The sequence below is a fragment of the Oncorhynchus nerka genome, linkage group LG22 (genome assembly GCF_034236695.1).
Source record: "Oncorhynchus nerka isolate Pitt River linkage group LG22, Oner_Uvic_2.0, whole genome shotgun sequence".
NCBI lineage: Eukaryota > Metazoa > Chordata > Actinopteri > Salmoniformes > Salmonidae > Oncorhynchus > Oncorhynchus nerka.
In genome coordinates this window covers 79898988-79924194 of record NC_088417.1, presented here as the reverse complement: position 1 = coordinate 79924194, position 25207 = coordinate 79898988, and the positions used below count along the sequence as shown (strand labels likewise).

At 42.6% G+C, this 25207-nt stretch overlaps 2 protein-coding genes across 3 annotated transcripts; one reads left to right on the top strand and one right to left on the bottom strand.

Annotated features, from left to right (window-relative positions):
* Positions 1 to 3510: 3510 nt before the first annotated feature.
* Positions 3511 to 10557, bottom strand: LOC115105799 (mucin-2-like). 2 transcript variants are annotated; one of them, XR_003859924.2, is made up of 4 exons: positions 9914 to 10557; positions 8462 to 8593; positions 4662 to 4736; positions 3511 to 4562 (listed from the first exon to the last, which is right to left on the bottom strand). XR_003859924.2 is itself a non-coding variant. In XM_029628193.2 (3 exons), exons 1-3 carry the CDS (start codon positions 8360 to 8362, stop codon positions 4310 to 4312), a joined length of 3786 nt encoding a protein of 1261 aa, XP_029484053.2. In that variant the 5' UTR covers positions 8363 to 8442; the 3' UTR covers positions 3511 to 4309. The 2 variants fall into 2 exon arrangements, 1 of the variants encoding a protein (XP_029484053.2); XM_029628193.2 differs by lacking the exons at positions 8462 to 8593; positions 9914 to 10557 and adding an exon at positions 4905 to 8442.
* Positions 10558 to 22592: 12035 nt separating this feature from the next.
* On the top strand, positions 22593 to 24774 carry LOC115104722 (complement C1q-like protein 2). The gene is made up of 4 exons (XM_029626075.2): positions 22593 to 23455; positions 23556 to 23880; positions 24028 to 24156; positions 24419 to 24774. Exons 2-4 carry the CDS (start codon positions 23745 to 23747, stop codon positions 24700 to 24702), a joined length of 549 nt encoding a protein of 182 aa, XP_029481935.2. The 5' UTR covers positions 22593 to 23455; positions 23556 to 23744; the 3' UTR covers positions 24703 to 24774.
* Positions 24775 to 25207: the final 433 nt, after the last annotated feature.

Here is a 25207-nt window from a genome sequence, read left to right as displayed (position 1 = left end):
GTCCACTCATTCAGACTGGTCTTACTCCCTCATTTATCAGAAATCAAGCCTGAAACAATTTCTAAAGACTGTTGACATCTAGTGGAAGTCATAGGAACTGCAATTTGAGTCCTAAGTCAATGGATTCTGTAATGGCATTGAATAGAAAACTACAAAACCAAAATATAAACTACTTCCTGAATGGATTTTTCTCAGGTTTTCCCCTGCCAAATCAGTTCAGTTATACTCAGACACTAATTTAACAGTTTTGGAACCTTTAGAGTGTTGTCTATCAAAATCTACCAGTTATATGCATATCATATCTTCTGGGCCCGAGTAGCAGACCATTTAATTTGGGCATGCTTTTCATCCAAAATTCCAAATGCTGCCCCCTACCCTAGAGAAGTTAATGAAGCCGGTGACCGATGTGGTAAACTCCTTAATGCCATCGGATGAATCCCGGAACATATTCGGAACATATTCCAGTTGCACAGGAGACATGCTGATAGAAATGAGGTAAAAGGGATTTCAATTTCCCCGCATTCAAATCCCCGGCCACTAGGAGCGCCACATCTGGTTGAACATGTATTTGTTTGCTTGTGGCCTTATACAGCTCATTGCGTGCAGTCTTAGTTCCAGCATCGGTTTATTGTGGTAAATAGACAGCTACGAAAAATAGCTACAGCTTATCATTCTAACTCAGGCAAGCAGAACCTCGAGACTTCCTTAATATTAGAGATCCCACACCAACTGTTGTTGGCATAGAGACACCCCCCCCACCCCTCAGCTTAACGAACGCAGATGTTTTGTCCTGCAGATGTATAGAAAACCAACTATATTTATATTTTCCATGTCCTTGCTCAGGCACGACTGGGTGAAACACAGGATATTACAGTTCTTCAGATCACATTTATAGGATGGTCTCGAACTGAGCTCATCCAGTTTTTCCTAGCCACCATGCTTCTACATTGCATTGCTTGCTGTTTGGGGGTTTAGGCTGGGTTTCTGTATAGCACTTTGTGACGTAAATACATTTGATTGATATTTTCCAACGATTGCACGCTCGCCAATAGAAAGGAGGTTAATGGCGACTTACCAGGTCGCGGTCACAGTGTCGTTAGATATCCTGCACGCCGAGCTCTATAACGCCGCCTCCTCAAAGTGATGAGCATAGAAGGCATTTAGCTCGCCTTCTAGGCACTGGGCAGCTCACAGCTGGCTTTCCCTTTGTAATTCGTGATAGTTTGCAATCCCTGCATCATCCGACGAGTGTCAAAGCCGGTGTAGTAGGATTCGATCTTAGTGATGTATTGATGCTTTGCCTATTTGATGGTTCATCGGAGGGCATAGTCTAGATTTGTGTCCCGCTCATTGAAGCGGCAGCTCTAGCCTTTAGCTCAGTGTGGATGTTGCCTCTAATCCATTGCTTCTGTTTAGGATATGTATGTATGGTCACTGTGGGGATTACGACATCAATGCACTTATTAATGAAGCTGATCTGGAATGAGCATTATGGCCTCCAACTCTGATTCATGGAAATAGAAGTCCTCAGCCAAATGTAGGTTAGTAATTGCTGTTTTGATGTCCAGATGCTCTTTTCAGTCATATGAAATGATGGCCAAAACATTATGTACAAAAAAAGTTAGGATCAACGCAAAAAAAACACAAAATAGCACAATTGCTCAGGAGCACGTAAAACGTTGACCATACCTTTCGGGACCATTACAAGAATGTGCGTAAAAATACACTCCCCCAAACCAATGCCTCCCAGACACGCACACACACGCACATACGCGTGCACACACACACACAAACGCGTATCCTGTAGTCTGCCACAGTTCATAACTGAAATACTTTTTGCCGATTCATCATTGTTTTGTGTCTCAGTAAAAACATCACTGCAGATTGGGTGTATTGTTAAAACAAGGCAGTAATAAGCTAAATGCAAGCGAGCAGTTTAGTCTATAGTTATTTCTAAGAGGCATGGCCCTGTTTCAGTTACTATGGTCTCTCTTTGATCCTAGTAGGATAATTGCATTCTCTTTATAGCTAGCTGCCTCATTTCCAATAGAATGTTTCTTTACCAAAACTTTAATCTCAAAGCCAGTTTGAACTGGAGGTTTGTGGGAATCGTGTGCTAACAGTGCAGGACAAGGATGAGCTTCCTCACAGTTCTCTGCTTTGACATCTGACAGGACATGAACACTTAAAACTTCAACAGAGTTGTATTACGTCACATCTGTTTAACTGCACCAGCCTAAAGCACACACACACAACATTTTATTTTCCTCTCTACACTTGCATGCAATTTGAGTCTCCATCTCTCTCTCTCTCTCGCATCAGACACAGTACAAGATGAATAGTCTGCCGTTTGTGTTGACATTTAAGAGATGAGGCTTGTTCTGGAGAAACAACATGAGGGAAAGCAACATGGAAGAATACACACCATTTTCTCCAGTGCTAGCAACATGGAAGAATACACACCATTGTCTCCAGTGCTAGCAACATGGAAGAATACACACCATTTTCTCCAGTGCTAGCAACATGAAAGAATACACACCATTTTCTCCAGTGGTAGCAGTGCTCTGAAGCCAAAGGGAATGTATGAGAGTGAGTATGAGAGGGGTAAGAGGGCACTACTTTGTCCTCGTCATGCAGCAAGGCTGGCATAGCTGCCAGGGCTGCCAACAAATAGTTCACAACAATACATGTCTGACAGGACTTCTCTAACAGCATGCATTATGTATGTATTTCATGATCTCTGGCTCAAGATTAATCTTTTCCAAAATGGCATGTACCCCTTGGCAGCTGCTTATTTGTAAGAGACATTCACTAGCAGCATGAGGTAAAGTTATTAATGCTTACTTGAAGCCTGCCTTTTTATGCTTTTGGTGTAGGAGGTTGTGTGTATGAACACAGTAAGTGTGTATGTGCTGTGGTGCACACATGTGTATCTGCATGTGCCCATGGAACATTTTATTGTGGGATTTCCATGAGTCATTTTTATTTTACCTTTATTTAACTAGGCAAGTCAGTTAAGAACAAATTATTATTTTCAATGACGGCCTAGGAACAGTGGGTTAACTGCCTATTCAGGGGCAGAACGACAGATTTGTACCTTGTCAGCTCGGGTGTTTGAACTTGCAACCTTCCGGTTACTAGTCCAACTCTCTAACCACTAGGCTACCCTGCCGCCGGGTTCCAGCCTGCCTTTGTTTAACTCCGTGGAATTTTAAGAAACCCTGTTAGGCTTTAGATTGTTTGGGGATTTGGAGACCTTCTGCACGAGCTTCGTCCCCTCTGGGAAAAGGAGAATGAAAGTTTCTCCACTTCCAGGACGAGCTGGCTGCTGAGAACTGTCTAACAGTGTTAGGTCAGAGAACAGAGGGGACCTGGATGACTACAGTATGCATGAGTTTGATGGGTGGATTCCTGTGTAGCACCATGCGTGAGTGCTTGTATATGTCCCAGTAACTTATGTGTGTTTTATGTAAGATATTATATTACAAACAAGAAGGATAGACATTGATGTCAGCGATAAGATATTTAATCAAACATGAGAAGAAAATGTTTACAGTATGTACTGTGGGCTTTGGTTTATTTTTCAAAAATATGATGTATATACATTGACCCTGGGATAAGCTGGTAGAGGACTGCAACACTTCACTTGATGCTTAGCTACAATAAAATACTATAGAATATGGACTATCATAGGCTCTGAAAATAGTGATTGCAATCTAGCAAACTTTTGGATGTTGTATCTAGTTCAACAACTAGTGCATGTGCTTTGGATGAAAGTTCATGATTTTAACCTTAGGGATGAAGTTTTCTCCATATGATAGACTGTTGCTAGACTGGGCAAAGGTCTGTAGTTACTAAGGGCAATTCCTGTTCATGCTATGTTGTGATTGGACAATAGGGTGTCAATCAGTCATTAAGGAGAAAATCAGATTTCAGAACACCCATCATGTAGACAGGAAGGGATGTAGGTGTCTTCTACAATGACAAGTGCTACTTGCTGTGATAGGGACATCATGCCGAGTTCAAAACAACTGCGAACTTGGAAATCTCTGACTTCCGACTTCAGTGTGCTCAAGACAATTGGGAACTCTCAGAAAAACTTCCTCCGACAGGGAAAAATAATTTGGAACGTTCATCTAACTCAGAATTCTGACTCAGGAATTCGGCCTCTTTCAAGAGCTTTGATTTTCCGACCTGGAGATTACTGACATCTTGATTTGACCTTGTATTTTACAGAGTTCCCAGTTGTCTTGAACACACCATCAGATCTTATATTACAGGGATACCTCAATACCTCATGAATAACATGCTAGGAATTCAAATGATCTGGAGAGAGTTGGTGAAAAGAGGACTTTGTTCGCTGAATTGTCCTAGGCAGCCATTGGAAAAGCATCTTGCACAACTTCTTGCTTTTAACCTTGGACTTGGTCATGGTCTTAGTGATGGCGTCCGTCAGCAGGGTGCTGTTGTGGGGCAGGGAGGGAGGAGTGTTGTTGTCAGCCCTCTGGGGATACAGAACCTCCAAGAAACATCTCTCTTGCTGCCTGAAGTCATACTCCACACTGCAGGGACAGAGAGATAGAGCAAGAGAGGGTGAAAAGGAGGAAAGCAAAAACCGGAGGAAAGAGTCCGCAGATCTGACCATGCTTCCTGTGTCTCACCTATATACGATACAAGCAGTCTTCTGACAGGTGGAGCACTCCCGGAGGTCTTGGCCTGTCCTGTAGCATCGCCGACTGAAACAAAGAGCAGGAGATGTTAACTAGAACAAAAGAGGCTTCTCTCTAATTCCTTCTCTCTTCTCTGTAATGTCATCCCGTTCACTTTCTCTACTCACTCCTTCTACTTCCCTTTCTATTTCTTCCCTTTCTCACGTTCGCTTTCTCTTCCCCTCTATCTCTTACCCCTTGTTGAGAGCATGGCTCATCTCAAGGTCTTGGATGATGTTGAGAAGTGTAGTGATCCTGTCCTGGTTGGCTGCCAGACTGGCCTCCACACACTGCAGCCTCCTATGGAAAGGGGCTGGCCTGCTGCACTGTGGGGAGGGGGGCAGCAGCAGCAGGTCTGTATCAGCCGGGTGGGAGTGAGCCAGCCTAGGGTCGTCTCGGGAGGGTTGTGGGATGGTACTTGACAACAAAAATACTGGATGGATCATCTGGTTTGTCTGATTGGAATGGGTGAGGGTGTAGGATTCTAGGTGTGCCATGCGTGATGGCGGCAAAAGGGGGTTGTACTTGGGGTTTATGGCTTTGTGTGTGAGGAGTTCAGTGATTGTGTATGGACGGGCCTGTGGTATGAGTCGGTGTGTGGGGCTTGTGTGTTTGTGTGGGGTTGGTGTGGAACGGAAGTCTTTGTTTATGTGGTTTGGTGTTTCGGTGATGGGTTTGACATGTGCAGAAGTGTTTGTCTGTGATGCAATGAGGGGCTTAGGATCTGTTTGTGTCTGTGGTGTGCTGGAAGTTGGAGCATAATTTGTGTATATCTGCCTGTCAAGGCTGAATCTAAATGTGGTATTTGCATGTGTATGTAACACGCTGGAGGGAATGTGCTCTTTGTGAGAATGTATCTGACACTCAGATCCAGGTTTTAGGTTTGTGAAAAGGTCTCCCTGATGTTGTGTGACAATGTGTCCCTGCTGTTCCCATTCTTTGTTTATCTTTATTTCAGTGATGTGTTTTGGAAGGTTAGTGACCTGTGATGCATTGAATATTCCAGAGTGTCTTTCCTGATGTGTCTGTGATACGATGACAGGAGCACAGTGTCTACTTTTGTTAGACAGAGACAATACTTTGGCATATACATTTGCATGCATTATTGGATCAACAACAAATCTGTTATGAGAGCTGGTGTGAAGGGCAGCGGTTTGTTCAATATGTGTATTTATAAATGTGCTGTTATTCTGCGTGTTAGTGGTTGATCTGTTTGATGGGTCAGGTAGTTTATTGTTGTGTATCTGTGTCATGATCAGTGGTCTACAGATCGGCAGTGACGTGGATGAGGACTGAAGCTGCGTAGCTGTGTATAAGGCATTTGAACAGAGAGAGGATATAGTTGTATGTGATGCGTTATCAACGTTAGGGGGTGTTATGGGGGATGCATTAGCTGAGTCAGGGGAACTAGGCGTGTGTGATGTGTTTGACAGGTTAAGGGTATGGAACAAAGGTTTTGTAGGTGTATTTGTGTGTGATGGGTTATAATAGCTTGTGGGAGTAGTTGTGTGTGATGGGTTATAATAGCTTGTGGGAGTAGTTGTGTGTGATGGGTTATAATAGCTTGTGGGTGTATTTGTGTGTGATGGGTTATAATAGCTTGTGGGAGTAGTTGTGTGTGATGGGTTATAATAGCTTGTGGGAGTAGTTGTGTGTGATGGGTTATAATAGCTTGTGGGTGTATTTGTGTGTGATGGGTTATAATAGCTTGTGGGTGTAGTTGTGTGTGATGGGTTATAATAGCTTGTGGGAGTAGTTGTGTGTGATGGGTTATAATAGCTTGTGGGAGTAGTTGTGTGTGATGGGTTATAATAGCTTGTGGGAGTAGTTGTGTGTGATGGGTTATAATAGCTTGTGGGAGTAGTTGTGTGTGATGGGTTATAATAGCTTGTGGGAGTAGTTGTGTGTGATGGGTTATAATAGCTTGTGGGAGTAGTTGTGTGTGATGGGTTATAATAGCTTGTGGGAGTAGTTGTGTGTGATGGGTTATAATAGCTTGTGAGAATAGTTGTGTGTGATGGGTTGTAAGGGTAAGAGAGAGTGGCTTTGCATGGTGTGTTTGCTGGTTTTAGAGTTGTAGCTATATGTAATGTGTTAGCGAGGCTAGGGAGTGTTGTTCTATGTATCGTTTTAGTAGCACTGTTTAGGAGTTTTGTGGTTGTCGTCAGTGTGCTTTCAGGGGTGGGAGGTGTAGCTGTATGTGAGTTTGCAGAGTTAGGGGGTTTAGTTGCGTGTGTGTTAGCAGGGTAAGGGGGTGCACTTATATGTAATGTTGTAGCAGTGTTAGACCGTGGTGTTGTGTTTTCAGGCTTAGGGGCTCTAATAACATGGGATGGGTTAACATGGTTTGGAGGAAAGGTTCTGTATGGACGGTAAGGGTGAGTAGATGTACATGATGTATTTGATGGGTTGGGCTGTGTATTTGGGTGTGTGGGTGTCTTTGGATGTTTACGGTGTGCGCGTGGCGTGTTTGCCCTGGTGGCTATTGCGATCTGAGGATACATTTTGAGTATTTTCGGTCGAGGAATTTTACTCCAGTGAGATGGGGTCTCAAGGGTGTTCACATCTGCACGCCTGGGTTCAATAGTTGCCTTAGTGACTGTAATAGATTTTGTCTGTAAGATGGTTCTTTGGCGGGTTGGCTTGTCTGAGTGTGTATGTGAAGGTGTAACTAGGGTTTCTACTGGGTCTCTGATAGAGGTATGCAGGGGGTATGTATAATGTGAGGTATAACCATTAGTCTGTTTCAGATCTTTGGTTTTCCATGCAGGCGCTGGGTTTGCAGGCAGGTTGGGCTTCCTGTCTTTGTTGTTGTAAATAGGGGGTTTACAGCGGGGGTGGGTGGATTGAGATTCTGTTTGTGTCGGCTGTCTTTGTATCAGATCCCTGTCTGCAAGCCTCGGAGTGGAGCATGTAGAGTTCCTCTCTTTCTCAGTATGTGAAGGGAGAAGGTGGTTTCTGTCTGTGAGTGAAATAGGTGTTTTCATGGCTGTTGTTCCTTCAGGGCATGCAGAGGAAGGGCTCTTAACTTCCAGACTGGCATCTTCATCTCCAGCTCCAGGGACCACAGTCTGTCTCCCTCCACAGTGTCTGCACATTTCCTGGAGCATCCAGAGAGGTGGGGGAGCAGGTGGTCGTTTTGCATTCCCACAATATGAATGTGCCACAGAATGTTCTTTAGGTATTGATTGGTCCCTTCCTCGAGAGGACATGGTCGAGACAGGCTCCGCCTCATCACTGCCATCAATACAAATCCCTCCTATAGCCTCCGAGTCAACTACGCTGCCATTTGTGTAGCGCAAGTCCCGCCTCTCTTTAATCTTGCTGTTCCCCACGCCCCCTAATAGGTGTGGGTTAGTCTTGATTGCCCGGGCATAGCAATAAGTCCCACTTTTCCATTTGTCGAAGACCACATTCTCTGTAAGTTCACTGGAAATCTCTTCAAATGTCACACCTTTTTTGGTCTTGGAATCTAAACTCCTCTGTTTTGAAAGAACACCTCTTTGTCTGACACTCTTAGTCTGTCTGATTCCCTCCTCTTCCTTTGCCTCTTTTGGGATGTAGCCATTGCATGTAGGAGTAATGCTTCTTTCTAATTGACTGGGGAATGTGCCTGTTAGTTTTGTCCCGTGCAAGATGGGTGGAGCTCTCATGCCGGGTGAAGTCTGCACTCCGATACTGCACTGGGGACCCCATGTCAGTGGCAGCACTCCCCCAGCCCTCTCCCCCCCTGCTGTACTCCAACCACGCACCCCCACCAGGGCAGGAACTCCCAGTACTGGCACAGGAGTGGTCAGGTCAGCCGCCCGTCTCCCCATCACCTGGCCGACTGACTCAGTGGCCTGAAAACCCAGGAGAGCTTGTGTCCACCATCACCATCACATCTATGGGAAAGTCAAGGTTAGTTTATTGTAAAGAGCACATTATGATGTCTCATTTTGATAAGGCACTGTGAAAGGAATCCGTACCAGGGCAGAACAATTGGATTCCAACAAAGTACAAATCAAGGACACTGCCAGAGCTGCCCATATGCATCCGAAATAGAGGACAAACAAAGGTCTAAAGCCTTGACAGCAAATTGGAGATAGTCATGAATAATGGACCTTTTCTCGTCTACCACAAACATGAAAGAATTTAGAAGGATAAACCCTACACTGACAATGTGAGACAATATTATATCAGATAATGTAGAAGAGGTTGTTTTAGTATTGTGAGCTGGATTACAGTACCCTCATAACACCAAGGTGTCACAGAGCAGGACATGGGGGTGCATGACAGTCAAGAAACAGTCTTTGGAGTCCTGACCCTTGCTTACTTTTAGTCAAAGGAAACCCTTACTGGATTCAGCACATTATATTCAGAACATAAAAGCATGGTCTACCCAGGTTCTGTTTCCTTCAGAGGTCATATTTCACAGAGATCATCTAGTCACAGCATGACTCCTATGGTGACCTCTCTCTCTGTCTCCCTCATGGGCATCCTCTCACACCGTCCTGTCCCAACCTTGGGCGGGGGGATAATGTATGAATTTATGCTAACGACTTAATTAAAGCCTGACAAGGGGAAATGAATCAGTGACTCTGCGTGCATTTAACTGACGCAGTAAATGCCAGAGTAGCCGAGTGTGTATGTGTGTCTTTATTTGACTGATGCATGCAACTATAGTTTGTGGCCAAAGCAAGGACAATTTTGTGTGTGCGTGTGTGTGTGTGTATGAGAGGCAGTGGGTGTGCCTAAAACATTATGTGTGAGTTTGCATTTGCTGATACAGTAAAATACCTCAAGATAGCTGTGTGTGTGCGCGTGTGTGTGTTACTGAGTGTGTGCATACAAAAAATATTTTTGGCCCACCCTCACCCCCCAGGCTTCATGCAGCGCTGTCAGAATTGCAGGCAGATCATCTAATCAGTTGTGCCTGCAGGCACCACTCTTTGACTGTCACATTGTAGATGTCAGTTGGTTGTAGTCCCAACTGACCCCATCTGATGTCACTACGGAACATTCTGTGACAAGTGCCTTAGCCCCTCCTCATACACAGTTGATCAATCTGCCAATAATTCCCTTTCTGACACTGTAAAAGAGGTGTAAACAGTGTCCTCTCATCATCACTATATAGATTTATATCCAGGACAGAGCAATGAGGAACCTGTCCCCTGCCTTCAGTCAATCTTGACCGGGTCACTAAGCATGTTCAGGTGACTTACCATTGTCAGCATTTGTCAAACCTTGGGTTGAGCTGTGGCACGTTTCACTTTGTCCTTTAGGTGTTCTGCGTCCAGGCGTGGGGGCCCACCTCTCCACCTGGCCTCCTCTCCACCTTGCCCCCCTCCTCTGTACTCCTCTGCTCCAAGTCTTTGAGGAGGGGGGCACTGAGTGACTCCTTTTTGATGAGGTTGAACTCCTTCTCCCTTTCAGTCCCTCCGTGGCACCCACAAACTCACATGAGCATACACTATGCAGTCTAACAGTGGTGCAAAGCCATATTCCCTTCTGGTAAGTATTCCAAAAGCTCTGAGTCACCACTAATCTGGCTCCCTCAGACTAGACATGTAGTCCAGCTGCGTTCTCAGTTTATTCCCTCTCTCCTCCTCTTACTTTGGTCCCTCTCCTCCTTCCTGCCTCCCTGCTCACATCATAACACAATGATGCACTGCACTACGTTCAGCACTCTGTCCAACTATCCCTCTCCCTTCCTCTCTTCCTCTCTTCCTCCCTCCCTCCCTCTCTCGCTCTCTCGCTTCCTCTTTCTCTCTCACTATTCCCTTTTTCATGCGCACACACAGATCTATGGCTGGGTGACTGGCATCCGGAATTCATCTGAGGGGAAGGAGAGAGAAAGAGAGTGAGACAGAAGGAAGTGACTAAAATCACAAGGGAAGGGACTGGGTGAAAAGTACCACCAGACTTGAAAAACAAGATAAGGCAAATTGCTGCAGGGTATCACACCAGCAGAGAAGACATGATATTTTACCCTGTGTCTCTCAACACATAATGTGGGTGATAGGGTGACAGCAGTTTCTGCATTGTACACTTTTTAGTTCGATCAGAACGTTTTGTGATACAAGAAAGAAAAATACATTTTTCTGTGTTTTTTTTTCTAATATTCTGGTGACATGTCCTGCTTATGATGATATTGTAGCAGTCCTTGCTATATGAACCACTTTACAATTTCCACCATGGGGTTAATCCTGGTGGCGCAATACGTATGGTTTTTGCCTTTTCATGCCAGTGACCCGGATTCACTTCCCTGCCCCACCATTCGCTACAATAGTCTGGAGCTAATATTTCTGCCATGGACTGTGTATGTCCATAGTACGTTGTGATACAATCTAACTACAGTACCCCCTACACATATTTAATACTCTCTCAGAATATAACATATTTGACAGAATTATTAACATTACAATTCATATAAAGCAACAGTGAAATCCAATATTCAACTTCACAAACAATTGTTCTCACTAGGCGGGGAATCAGGATTATACTGTATAACTGAAATAGTATTTGACAATCAGATTATTTTTTTTACAGCGCAATCACCATGATCAATGTACAGTGTAATGGCACATTGTTTAACTCTGAGGTAATTACAGCTTTATATCCATATCTTATCATTGTTATTTCCCCTATTCTGAGTTGTTAGTGCAGGCAGTGATTGTTTTATTGGGTATTGCTGCCATCTACTGTTTCAAAATATACGGTACAATCCCTCTGAACAACTCCACAAACACATGCTCATAATACAAAGTTATTTCAATATGTTTACGTTTTATATATCCAGGAAATCCCAGATATTGGCCAAAATAATGTTGAATCATAAAGGTATCACGTTGTATAGTGCAATCGTGCAATCGTGCATTCAATCGTGCATTTATTAGTGAGAGTAAATTACACTGGTTGATTCGAGCGGTATCCCCAGCATCAATACACTTTAGTGAAGCTTGTCATCACAACATGGTGTTAATTTCCCATTGGGAAGAGAAGGAAGCCATTGAAGATCAGAAGCCCTCTCACTGGTTTTCATGTGTACCACATCACTCTCCTCCAGATGTAGTACAGCTGCATTAGACACAAACTTTTTATGCCCACCGCTATTGATTTCATCAACATACAATACTAACTTTTTTATACTGACATTTTTATAAAGTAAAGCACCCATCCATTTGTACCAATACCACAAAGGGTCAATCTGAAGTAGTAGACCCCTCTCACTGGTGCAGTGAAGATATCTGTACCAGAGGGAATTAAAGGAGAGAGATCATTCCTAACATAGAGATGAGCTTCAGTTTAGTGTTTTATTAATCAGATAACTGTGTGCTTCAGTACACATTCTTGTGAGGACATTACCATACCTGTAATTGGGTTGTAGTGGTTGCTGATGTTTGTGAATACAGTGCCTTGCAAAAGTATTCACCCCCCCCCCCCCCCAGGCGTTTTTCATATTTTTTTGCATTACAACCTGTAATTTAAATTGATTTTTATTTGGATTTCATGTAATGGACAAACACAAAATAGTCCAAATTGGTGAAGTGTAAAAGAAAATAACAATAACATGTTTTTTTTTTAAATCATAAAATAGAAAAATGGAAAAGTGGTGTGTGCAAATGTATTCACCCCTTTTGCTCTGAAGCCCCTAAATGAGATCTGGTGCAACCAATGACCTTCAGAAGTCACATAATTAGTTAGATTGCACACAGGTGGACTTTATTTAAGTGTCACATGATCTCAGTATATGGACACCTGTTCTGAAAGGCCCCAGAGTCTGCAACACCACGGAGTAAGGGGCACCACCAAACAAGCGACACCATGAAGACCAAGGAGCTCTCCACATGTCAGGGACAAAGTTGTGGAGAAGTACAGATCAGGGTTGGGTTATAAAAAAATATCTGAAACTGAACATCCCACGGAGCACCGTTAAATCCATTATCAAAAATGGGAAAGAATATGGCACCATAACAAACCATTGCTTAAAGAAAAAAATAAGAAAACACGTTTGGTGTTCGCCAAAATGGCAGCATCATGCTGTGGGGATGTTTTTCTTTGGCAGGGACTGGGAAATTTGTCAGAATTGAAGGAATGATTGATGGCGCTGCCTGTTTCAGTCTTCCAGAGATTTGAGACTGGGACGGAGGTTCACCTTCCAGCAGGACAATGACCCCAGCATACTGCTAAAGCAACACTTGAATGGTTTAAGGGGAACATTTATATGTCTTGGAATGGACTAGTCAAAGCCCAGACCTCAATCCAATTGAGAATCTGTGTTAAGACTTAAAGATTGCTGTACATCAGTGGAACCCATCCAACAGGTTAAATTACCCCCCCATCAATCTACACACAATTCCCCATAATGACAAAGCAAAAACAGGTTTTTAGAAATGTTTGCAAATTTATAAAGATTAAAAAGCTGAAATAGCACATTTACATAAGTATTCAGACTCTTTGCTCAGTACTTTGTAGAAGAACCAATGGCAGCGATTACAGCCTTGAGTCTTGGGTATGATGCTACAAGCTTGGTACACCTGTATTTGGGGAGTTTCTCCCATTCCTCTCTGCAGATCCTCACAAGCTCTGTCAGGTTGGATGGGGAGCGTCGCTGCACAGCTATTTTCAGATCTCTCCAGAGATGTTTGATCGGGTTCAAGTCCGGGCTCTGGCTGGGCCACTCAAGAACATTCAGAGACTTGTCCCAAAGCCACCCCTGCATCGTTTTGGCGGTGTGCTTAGGGTCATTGTCCTGTCGGAAGGTGAACCTTCACCCCAGTCTAAGGTCCTGAGAGCACTGGAGCTGGTTTTCATCAAGGATCTCTCTGTACTTTGCTCCGTTCATCTTTCCCTGGATCCTGACTAGTCTCCCAGTCCCTGCCGCTGAAAAATATCCCCAAAGCATGATGCTGCCACCACCATGCTTCACCATAGGGATGGGCCCAGGTTTCCTCCAGACGTGATGCTCAGGCCAAAGAGTTCAATCTTAGTTTCATCAGACCAGAGAATCTTGTTTCTTGTGGTCTGAGAGTCCTTTAGATACCTTTTGGCAAACTCCAAGCGGACTGTCATGTGCCTTTTATCGAGGAGTGGCTTCCGTCTGGCCACTCCTGATTGTTGGAGTGCTGCAGAGATGGTTGTCCTTCTGAATGGTTATCCAATCTCCACAGAGAAACTCTGGGGCTCAATTTGGCCAGATGGCGGTACCCTTCCCCCGATCTGTGCCTCGACACAATCCTGTCTCAGAGCTTTATGGACAATTCCTTTGACCTCAAGGCTTGGTTTTTGCTCTGGCATGCACAGTCAACTGTGGGACCTTATATCACAGGTGGACTCCAATCAAGTTGTAGAAACATCTCAAGGATGATCAATGGAAACAGGATGCATCTGAGCTCAATTTCGAGTCTCATAACAAAGGGTCTGAACATCTCTAAAGACCTGTTTTCGATCTGTCATTGTGGGGTATTTTCTGTAGATTGATGAGGAAAAAAATGTGTTTCATCCATTTTAGCTAGAATAAGGCTGTAACGTAACAAAATGTGAAAAAGTCAAGGGGTCTGAAGACTTTCCGAATGCACTGTATATCTGTTATTACAATGCACATTCCCTGTTTTGAATTTCATGATGATTTTGTGGTAATAGCTTCCACCAGGGTAGAGTAAGACTTTCATTAAGTTTCACTTTAGCACAGACCTATTCAGTTATAACCGTGAAGGACTGTGACCTGTCATGGAACACCCTCTCCAAAAAGGCAGTGGTAGTCTTGTGGAATCCTTAAGTTCCACATATGAATAAAGAGGACTAAGTTAGTCAATAGGTTTTCAGCTAATACAGTACCAGTCAAAAAATAGAAAAAAAGAAAGAAAAACCCTTGACCCTGGATGCTTTCCAAAGTCCTAGATGATTGTTATACAGGTGTGTAATCGCACTGACACGCAGATAATGCGTTTTAGAAATCATCCTAACATTTAAAAAACAATCTTATATTTGTGACAAGAAATGGACCTAACCTTAGTATCCCAAATGATGCAAATAACTGTTGACAATGGTCTGAATGTATTGTGGTTTTGGGGGATGAGCCACATCCTTTATTTTTTACATGAGTTGTCCCTTTTCAAAGAGTCCACTTCCTTCTCAAGAGCTATCAACCTGGCCTCCACCGCAGATATATGCGTTGATTGTGCTGAAATGAATGACATTACTGTCTGAGTATAGAAAATTGCCCCAAGGGAGAGGCTAAGAAGAATAGTCATCAGTAGCCTATTTCAACTTCTTTCTTTCTCTTTTGATCTGCCACCTGGCTCTCACTGCTTCTCAGCCTAGCCTCCATGGCTGAGAGTAAACATACGTTGCAATGCAAACATACATTGCATATCTTGAGGTTATGTTGATAAAGAAAAGCATGGTCCCAAAATCATAATAAAAGCATCATCGCAAAATCATACACGTCTGGAACGTGTTATTGTATTATTTATTTGTACCTGCTTTGTCTTTCTCCAGATTCTCTAAGTTTCCCTCCGTGGCTCTTGTTTTGGTCTCGATCACTATAAGATACATAAATGAAAACGAATAATAAAACAACAAACACCAACTTCATAAATAGAATACAAATAAAATGTGAGGTTGGGTTGAATATTCATGCAAGAGCACCTGACAATAATTTTTCACGATGCAGTTCCTCTAATTTACCATCACTGGCACGGAGTCTGGTCTTCAGGGCAACAGATATGGTATTGTTGTGAATTCATGTGATCATTGATTTAGAAGTTGTTCATCAAAGTGATCTTTATATTTTACCTGCATTGCTAGTCCTCAGTTCTACCACTCAGCTCTCACTGTTTTTCAGTCTGGCCTCTGTATCTAAATAAACAGTTCAATTATAGCAAAATATGCATAAATTCTCCATAAAAATAAATCACATTGGCTACAATAATTCATATTGGCAACAGTAATTCATAATACTTCATAATTCATATGCCAAATAGCGGTATTTATATTTGTCCTATTAACAAAAGTATGTTTGTTACCTGTACAAGTGTGAAATGGAAATACAGTTGAAGTCGCAAGTTTACAAACACTTATGTTTTTCAACCACTCCACAAATTTCTTGTTAAAACTATAGTTTGGCAAGTCGGTTAGGACATCTACTTTGGACAACAGATTGGAAAATTCCAGAAAATGTCATGGCTTTATAAGCTTCTGATATGACTCAAATGATGTCAATTAGCCTTTGGAGGTGTACCTGTGGATACTTTTCAAGGCCTACCTTAAAACTCAGTGCCTCTTTGTTTGACATCATGGGAAATCAGAAGGAATCAGCCAAGACCTCAGAAGAGAAATTGTAGACCTCCACAAGTCTGGTTCATCCTTGGGAGCAATTTCCAAACGACTGAAGGTACCACGTTCATCTGTACAAACAATAGTACGTAAGTATGAACAACATGGGACCACGCAGTCGTCATATTGCTCAGGAAGGAGACAGGTTCTGTCTCCTAGAGATGAAAGTACTTTGGTGCAAGAAGTGCAAATCAATCCCAGAACAACAGCAAAGGACCTTGTGAAGATGCTGGGTGAAACAGGTACAAAAGTATCTATATCCACAGTAAAACGAGTCCTATATCGACATAACCTTAAAAGCCGCTCAGCAAGGAAGAAGCCACTGCTCCAAAACCGCAATAAAAAAGCCAGACTACGGTTTGCAACTGCACATGGGGACAAAGATCATACTTTTTGGAAAAATGTTTTTTTGTTGAAACAAAAATATAACTGTTTGGCCATAATGACCATTGTTATCTTTGGAGGAAAAAGGGGTAGGCTTGCAAGCCGAAGAACACCATCCCAACCGTGAAGCACGGGGGCACCAGCATCATGTTGTGGGGGTGCTTTGCTGCAGGAGGGACTGGTGCACTTCACAAAATAGATGGCATCATGAGGATGGAAATCATGTGGATGGAAATCATGTGGATATATTGAAGCAAAATCTCAAGACTTCAGTCAGGAAGTTAAAGCTTGGTTGCAAATGGGTCTTCCAAATGGACAATGACCCCAAGCATACTTCCAAAGTTGTGGCAAAATGGCTTAGGGACAACAAAGTTAAGGTATTGGACAGCACTTTGAGATATCAGCTGATGTACGAAGGGCTATATAAATACATTTGATTTGATTAGAGTGGCCACCACAAAACCTTAATCCCATAGAAAATTTGTGGGCAAAACTGGAAAAGTGTGTGCGAGCAAGGAGGCCTACAATCCTGACTCAGTTACACCAGCTCTGTCAGGAGGAATGGGCCAAAATTCACCCAACTTATTGTGGGAAGCTTGTGGAAGGCTACCTGAAACGTTTGACCCAAGTCAAACAATTTAAAGGCAATGCTACCAATTAGTAATTGAGCGTATGTAAACTTCTGACCCACTGGGAATGTGATGAAAGAAATAAAAGCTGAAATAAGTCACTCTCTAATATTATTCTGACATTTCACATTCTTAAAATAAAGTGGTGAGCTCCACTCTCTGATCCATCACAATGTCTCTCAGTTCTTTCAGCTCATTCCAGATCTTAAGCTGGTTGGTTGTCTGTTTTTCAGTAGAGGTATCAACTTCATATCTTCCAATCTGACCACTCTCAATTGGATTCTGTCCCTCTTCATTCATACCCAGCTGAGGGATATCATTCTCCCTAACCTCCTCACTGTCTTTCTGTCCCTGTGTCCCACAGAAACAAAAAAGTAACACCAGAGATACTAAAACAGCCCTCATCATCATTACATTGTATTATACAACCCTCTTTATACATGTCTAGATTAGTTGACATTATGTTGACATATCCTTCCTGTTTGGCCCTGTCCGGGGGTGTCCTCGGATGGGGCCACAGTGTCTCCTGACCCCTCCTGTCTCAGCCTCCAGTATTTATGCTGCAGTAGTTTATGTGTCGGTGGGCTGGGGTCAGTTTGTTATATCTGGAGTACTTCTCCTGTCCTATTCGGTGTCCTTTGTGAATCTAAGTGTGCGTTCTCTAATTCTCTCCTTCTCTCTTTCTTTCTCTCTCTCGGAGGACCTGAGCCCTAGGACCATGCCCCAGGACTACCTGACATGATGACTCCTTGCTGTCCCCAGTCCACCTGGCCATGCTGCTGTTCCAGTTTCAACTGACCTGAGCCCTAGGACCATGCCCCAGGACTACCTGACATATGATGACTCCTTGCTGTCCCCAGTCCACCTGGCCATGCTGCTGCTCCAGTTTCAACTTCCACCTGACTGTGCTGCTGCTCCAGTTTCAACTGTTCTGCCTTATTATTATTCGACCATGCTGGTCATTTATGAACATTTGAACATCTTGGCCATGTTCTGTTATAATCTCCACCCGGCACAGCCAGAAGAGGACTGGCCACCCCACATAGAATGGTTCTTCTCTAGGTTTCTTCCTAGGTTTTGGCCTTTCTAGGGAGTTTTTCCTAGCCACCGTGCTTCTACACCTGCATTGCTTGCTGTTTGGGGTTTTAGGCTGGGTTTCTGTACAGCACTTTGAGATATCAGCTGATGTACGAAGGGCTATATAAATAAATTTGATTTGATTTGATTATGTAACCATCATCTTTGTTCTCTAGTACACAACAAGGTCAAAACCTAATGATTAAATATGGACTCCATCCGATTATCTTCGAATAGTTTACACACTGATGTCTGGAAATGTTTGAAACTTTCCCAAAGTGTTGTGGGAGAGAATCAACCTGTGGAATATGTCAAGGTCTGGTGTTTTTGCCACGTGTCTCTGCCATGAGTAGCTGCTTTTAGAGTATCTACAGGGCCTCTGTCTGTCTGTCAGGCACATACTGTAATACAAAGAGAAGAGTGACTTTTGAAAAATAACGGTTTTACCTCTTTCTACAAAACAAATGTCCCTATTCTCATTACTCTGTAGCTCTCTTATTCTCATGTTTTCCCTGTATTTCCCTCTGCAAACCTGTTCCACAACTGTACAATAGAAGGAAGTATTGCCCCACAAATGTAACTGATTCTGTCATTTAAAAAAATAAATGTTTAACGAGGCATGTCAGTTAAGAACAAATTCTTATTTACAATTACTGCCTACCCCAGCCAAACCCGGACGACTCTGGGCCAATTGTGCACCGCCCTATGGGATTCCCAATCACAGCTGGATGTGGTACAGCCTGGAATTGAACCAGGTACTATACTGACACCTTTTGCACTGAGATGCAGTGCCTTTGACCACATTGCCACTCTGAAAGCCCAAGCATTGAGACTGAATGTAATATGATGATGATAGTTCTATATGAATATACATTAGGTCCATTTCCAATAATAAGTATTGGAATTTCTCTTTATGAAAAATGTACAGTCAATGACCAGTAATTTATGGGTCAATTCCTATGAAAAGGTTATTTGGCTAAACACCAAATAGGATTGTCATTCATGTTTATTTCACATGTATTTAATGTTTTGAGATTACATGCATCCTTAAGTATTTAAAAAAGGACAAAATAGAAAGCCTGTATGTGTCCAACTGCATGATAATGAGCATTCAAAATCATAATGCATGGTTCATTATAGTTTAAAATGCCATCTATCCCCTATGGCCCATAATGCAACATAAAGCCAAATGTCATTGTTGATTTGTATATGGGCCGATGATGTGGAGGTGACAACTGTGAAGAAAGGGGGTGTGAAGGGTTCAGTTAATTTTGCAGTAGCTTGTCTGTGTGTGATCCTAAGTGTGTGTTTTAGAATGTATCTGTGTGTGTTTGTGTGTGTGTGTGTGTTCGTATGAGTTTGTGTGTGTGCACATGCGTGCATTAATGTGTTTGTGTGGCATATCCACAACTAATTACCATAGCCTAGCCCCCATGGTAATCCATGTCAGTGTTAATTAAAGTACTTTTCTGTGTTTGATGTGGACTGAAGTCCTTTTTGTTTGTTTACTGCATGTATTTGCATCCCCATTTCCTGAAATTTGGGTGGCCAATAAAAGTTCATTTTAATAAACAGTTAGCAAGTGGGACTATGGGGAGAGTCTTCTCTCCAGAACATGGTGTTCACGTTTACATATTTTGATGGGTTTTAACCAGACAGGAATTGAGTGAGAGAGAGGGAATCAATAAAACATGACCCCTTGGGGTCCAGGTGACTTCTGCATGGCTTCTCACACTCCTGGCTAATTGAAGTTATATTTCCAGAAACCCTTAACCTCCTTGTCTCTCTTTGTATGAGTACATGTGAGCCTGCTAGTGCAGTATAAATCTTTATTTGTCCACGAAGGGCAATTTGTCTGCAGCAGAAAAACAAACACTTGGCCATGTGAATAACAAAAACCATTACTTGGGAAATAGGAAGGTAAAGAAATGATTAAATGATAAAAAATGATTTAAAAAAATACTACAGTTTGTCCAGCTGCTTAAAATACAAGTATAATACAAATGCAACCATTCATGCAACATCATTCTTTTTTGATTGTATGGAGACACACAAACACAAGTTGAGTGTGTCAGAAAAACTAACAGAAAGGACGGTACAATACCACATGCAAACATCTTCCTTTACGCTGAGTGTGCTGACAGGCCTTGACAGGGGCCATGTGTGTGGGAGAGGACACTGCCAAGTCATATGTCTGTTTGTGTTACTGTTAATGATTCTGTATAGTGTGAGCAGGGCCACTCTGTGCTTAGCCCTGTGCCATACCTTTAGAATCTGCTCAACTATTTTAGTTGGGCCAGCTGCACTTATATTCATTTGTCCTCTTGGCATAAACATTGCAGTGCCTGTGCCTCATCACAAAGTCCTCACAGCCAGCAGCTACAGCCACTCTAACAGCCTGTTTGTTTACGACAAAGCCCTTACAGCCATGGCTTCCAGAAACATGTTTCATTCATGAAAGGAAACTTGGGGGATACTAATCAGGGTGCAGGTGCTTCTCAACTGGTTACAGACACAGATAGCACCAGAAGATCTCCAAGTTTCCTATCTAAACTCACTGTGTGTCTGTGTGTGTGTGAATGTTAACCTACAGTTTATCTACAGTACCACAATGTCCTAAGAATTCACTAGAATGTCCTGAAAAGGTAAGAAAGCAGGAACTTTGGGGGGTTTTGGGGGTTCAGATTAAGTTTAAGTTTGGTGTTAGCAAAAACAGGTTTTAAGAAGGTTGTCAGGTTGGATGGGGAGCGTTGCCTCACAGCTATTTTCAAGTTTCTCCAGAGATGTTCGATGAGATTCACGTTTGAGGTACCTGAGTGCTCTAGAGCAGGTTTTCATTAAGGATCTCTCTGTACTTTGCTCCGTTCATCTTTGCCTTGATCCTGACTAGTCTCCCAATCCCTGCCACTGAAAAACATCCCCACAGCATGCTGCTGCCTCCACCATGCTTCACCATAGGGATGGTGCCACGTTTCCTCCAGACATGATGTTTGGAATTTAGGAAAAATAGTTCAGTCTTGGTTTCTTCAGACCAGAGAATCTTGTTTCTCATGGTCTGAGAGTCCTTTAGGCAAACTCCAAGCAGACTGTCATGTGCATTTTACTGAGCAGTGGTGTCCGTGTCCGTCTGGCTACTCTACTATAAATGCCTGATTGTTGGAGTGCTGCAGAGATGGTTGTCCTTCTAGTAGGTTCTCCCATCTCCACAGAGAAATTCTAGAGCTTTGCCAGAGTGACCATCTGGTTCTTGGTCACCTCCCTGAACAAGGCCCTTCTCCCCCATTGCTGACTTTGGCCAAGCGGCCAGCTCTAAGAAGAGTCTTGGTGGTTCAAAACTTCTTCCATTTAAGAATGATGGAGGCCACTGTGTTCTTGGGGACCTTCAATGCTGCAGAAATGTTTTGGTACCCATCCCCCGATCTGTACCTTGACACAATCCTGTCTCGGAGCTCTACGGACAATTTCTTCACCCTCATGGCTTTGTGTTTGCTCTGACATGCACTGTCAACTGTGGGACCTTATATAGACAGGTGTGTGCCTCTCCAAATCATGTCGAATCAATTGAATTTAACCCAGGTGGACTCCAATCAAGTTGTAGAAACATCTGAAGGATGATTCATTGAAACAAGATGCACCTGAGCTCAATTGTGAGTCTCATAGCCAAGGGGCTGAATACTTATGCAAATAAAGTATTTTTTTTAATTTAAATTTTATTTTTTTGCAAACATTTCTAAAAACCTGTTTTTACTTTGTCATTATAGGGTATTGTGAGTAGATTGCTGAGGATTTTATTCAATCCAGTTTTGAATAAGTTTGTGATGTAACAAAATGTGTAAAAAGTGAAGGGGTCTGAATACTTTCCGAAGGCACTGTACATATTGTTAATTTTTTATTTATTTTTTGGCACCGTGTATATGTCCCTCCAGACTCACAGCTCTGAATATTTTACTAGATGGGGATTAAAAATGCAGCAGGGGCTCTAGTGAAACACTCATCAACTCAGATGTGTACAGTAGAGAAGGTTCCGTGACCTCCCTTGTTCCCCTCGCCACTACCCACAAAACACTTCTCTTTCACGCCGTTCAGCTCTGCTCATGCACGCTGGGCATCACCAAACTAGGCGCGCACACACACACACACACACACACACACACACACAGCCTGGTATAACTAACCTTGTGGGGACACAACATTTTGTCCCATTCAAAACTCCTAACCCTAAAGCCCATAGAAGTAGCATTTGGTCCAATATTTATTAGTTTACTATTTTTGTGGGGACCTCTTTTACAGAATAAAAGCAGGTGGACAACAGGCTAATGACCTTGTTTAAACCTTACAGAAGATAACAAGTGGACAAAGGGCCAATGACCTAGTTTAAATATTACAGAAAAATAAACAGGTGAACTGTCACGCTCTGACCTTTATTTCCTTTGTTTTGTCTTTATTTAGTATGGTCAGGGCGTGAGTTGCGGTAGGCAGTCTGTGTGTTTTTCTATGTTAGGGTTTTGAGTTCAGCCTGGTATGGTTCTCAATCAGGGGCAGGTGTCATTAGTTGTCTCTGATTGAGAATCATACTTAGGTAGCCTGGGTTTCACTTTTGAGTTGTAGGTGTTTGTTTTCCGTGTGTGTGTGTTGCCACGCGGTACTGTTTCGGTTTCGTTCATGTTCACGTTTATTGTTTTGTATTGTTTCATAGTGTTCAGTTTAAATCTTGAAATAAACGTTATGGACACTTACCACGCTGCGCATTGGTCCTCCGATCCTTCTCGCTTCTCCGAGGAGGAGGAGGAATGCCGTTACATGGACAAAGGGCTAATGACTTAATTTAAACCTTACAGAAACATAACAGGTGGGCAAAGTGCTAATGACCTAGTTTAAACCTTACAGAAACATAACAGGTGGGCAAAGTGCTAATGACCTAGTTTAAACCTTACAGAAAAATAACAGGTGGGCAAAGTGCTTATGGTCCAGTTTAAACCTTTTATGGGTGTACCAGAAGACCGCTAAATTCTCTAAGTTAATGGTTAACCACAAGGTGTTTTAAAAGAGACTGATGTTTGGAGTATATTGCATACTGAACTAGCTCCATGCATATTTTCCCAATGAGAGCTTTTCTAACTCCACTGGTGTTGCTGATCTGTCATTTGGGAGTAGCTAAGGACATTCCAAGTGAAGATGAATCCTCTCACTTGCAGACAGCCCTTCACTTTGACATCAAGTCTGAGCTGAGAGATCTGAGAGACATGATGGTGCTGCAAAGAGCAGAGCTGAGCCGCACCATGACTGAACTACGAGACACTAAGACTCAGGTGGAGGTGCTGAAAACAGAGAACTCAGGTCATAGCAGAATACTAAGCCCCACTATCAGTTGACTGAGTCATGTTATACTCTGGTTCATTTCCATTGTTGACATGAAAATTGTTTAATTTTGTTTCAGTAATGGGGTCGAGGCTGATGAGTTCTGAAGGATAACTTGAGGCATTGAAGACAGAGACTGCAGGTAAAAATGTACAGTAAAAATATCCGTTTGTTTAGTTAGTTTGGACATCAAATTAACTATTGTTAATGTAGCCATAGAAACCAGGCAGAATGTAGGTACCTACTTATCTTGTCATTATGATTGCTAATGATCAAGACACTAATTTTGTGTTCTCCGGGGTATTTTCCTGCAAATGTTTGTGTAATTGTTGTAACTCCAGCCATACTGAGCAGGGTAACATCCACTGAGAGCGAGGTTGCAAAACTGCAGAGGGAGAATGCAGGTAACACATAAATGGAATTATGGTACTTTTAAATAACATGTAATGTGATTTGGGAATAATAACATCCCCTTCCATTTCTGAATGTGAAAAAGGTCAAATATTTGTCATCATCATCAAATCGTTCTCTTTATTCTCCTGCATTCACAGAGAGACCCAAGGTGGCATTTTCAACCTCTTTGGGAAAAACTGGACACCAAGGACCATTCAACACTGCCACCACCGTAGTCTACAAGAACGTCTTCACAAACACCGGTGAACACTACAACCAAGCTACAGGTACTGTACTGTCTTCATCAACATCAGTCAACGGTTAGTGTAGACTATTGCCTACCTAGTCAAAAACAAGAGCTTCTGAAGTTTTAAAAAACCCCAGCACAACTAGTAAAAACTGCTTGATGTTGGTGGCAGGTTGCATTTGATGCCCCATGATTTTGTTTAGTGCAATCAAGATCATACTTTTATGGCAATGTGCTACAGGTACAGTCATGTAGTGTGCAGCACAAGTCTTGATGATCTCTATGATTTCCCTGACATCCAGGTATCTTCACAGCACCTGTGAGAGGGGTCTACCACTTCAGCTTCACAATGGGTGATTTTCTCCAGTCAACAGTTATGGGCCTATCCCTGTTCAAGAATGAACAGCAAATAATTCATTCAGGGGAAGTAGGTGACCATCAGCAGTTTAGGTATGCATCCAATGCAGTCATACTACAGCTGGAAGTGGGAGATGTCATTTTTATGCAACTCCCTGCAAACTACAGGATATATGATGATTCAAATCACCGTAACACTTTTATTGGCATTCTACTCTTCCCTGTTTGAGAAAAGTTTTACATGTGTTGTGATGATGAACATCAATGAAGTGCTTTTGATCAATGAAGTGCTTTTGACCAATCGTGTTTCATTTAATTATTGCTGCACAGAGACATTATACACAAGCACCTGCACTCTCACGTGCACACAAACGCACACTTCTGATCCACATGCTGCATTATTCACTTGGACCAGTAGGGGGTAGTAAATGCCTATATTTGGTTGTGTGGTCTTTCAAGTGAGATGGAGACAGACAACACAGACCTGTAATGTGAATGGATTGATGGATGGAAATTATTCAACCTCACCATGGCAACACATATATTTGCTATGTATGGAGGTCAGTAAGGATATCTTATTGTAAGGTGTACGCTTATATACAATGTGCAATATGATATTAAACTTTTCAGGAAGTTAGGAACCAATATACACAGGCAGTAATGGAAAGCAAAAAGCTTGCTTTTTCAAACATAAATTTGCATCCTGTAGCACTAATTCCAAAGAGTTTTGGGAC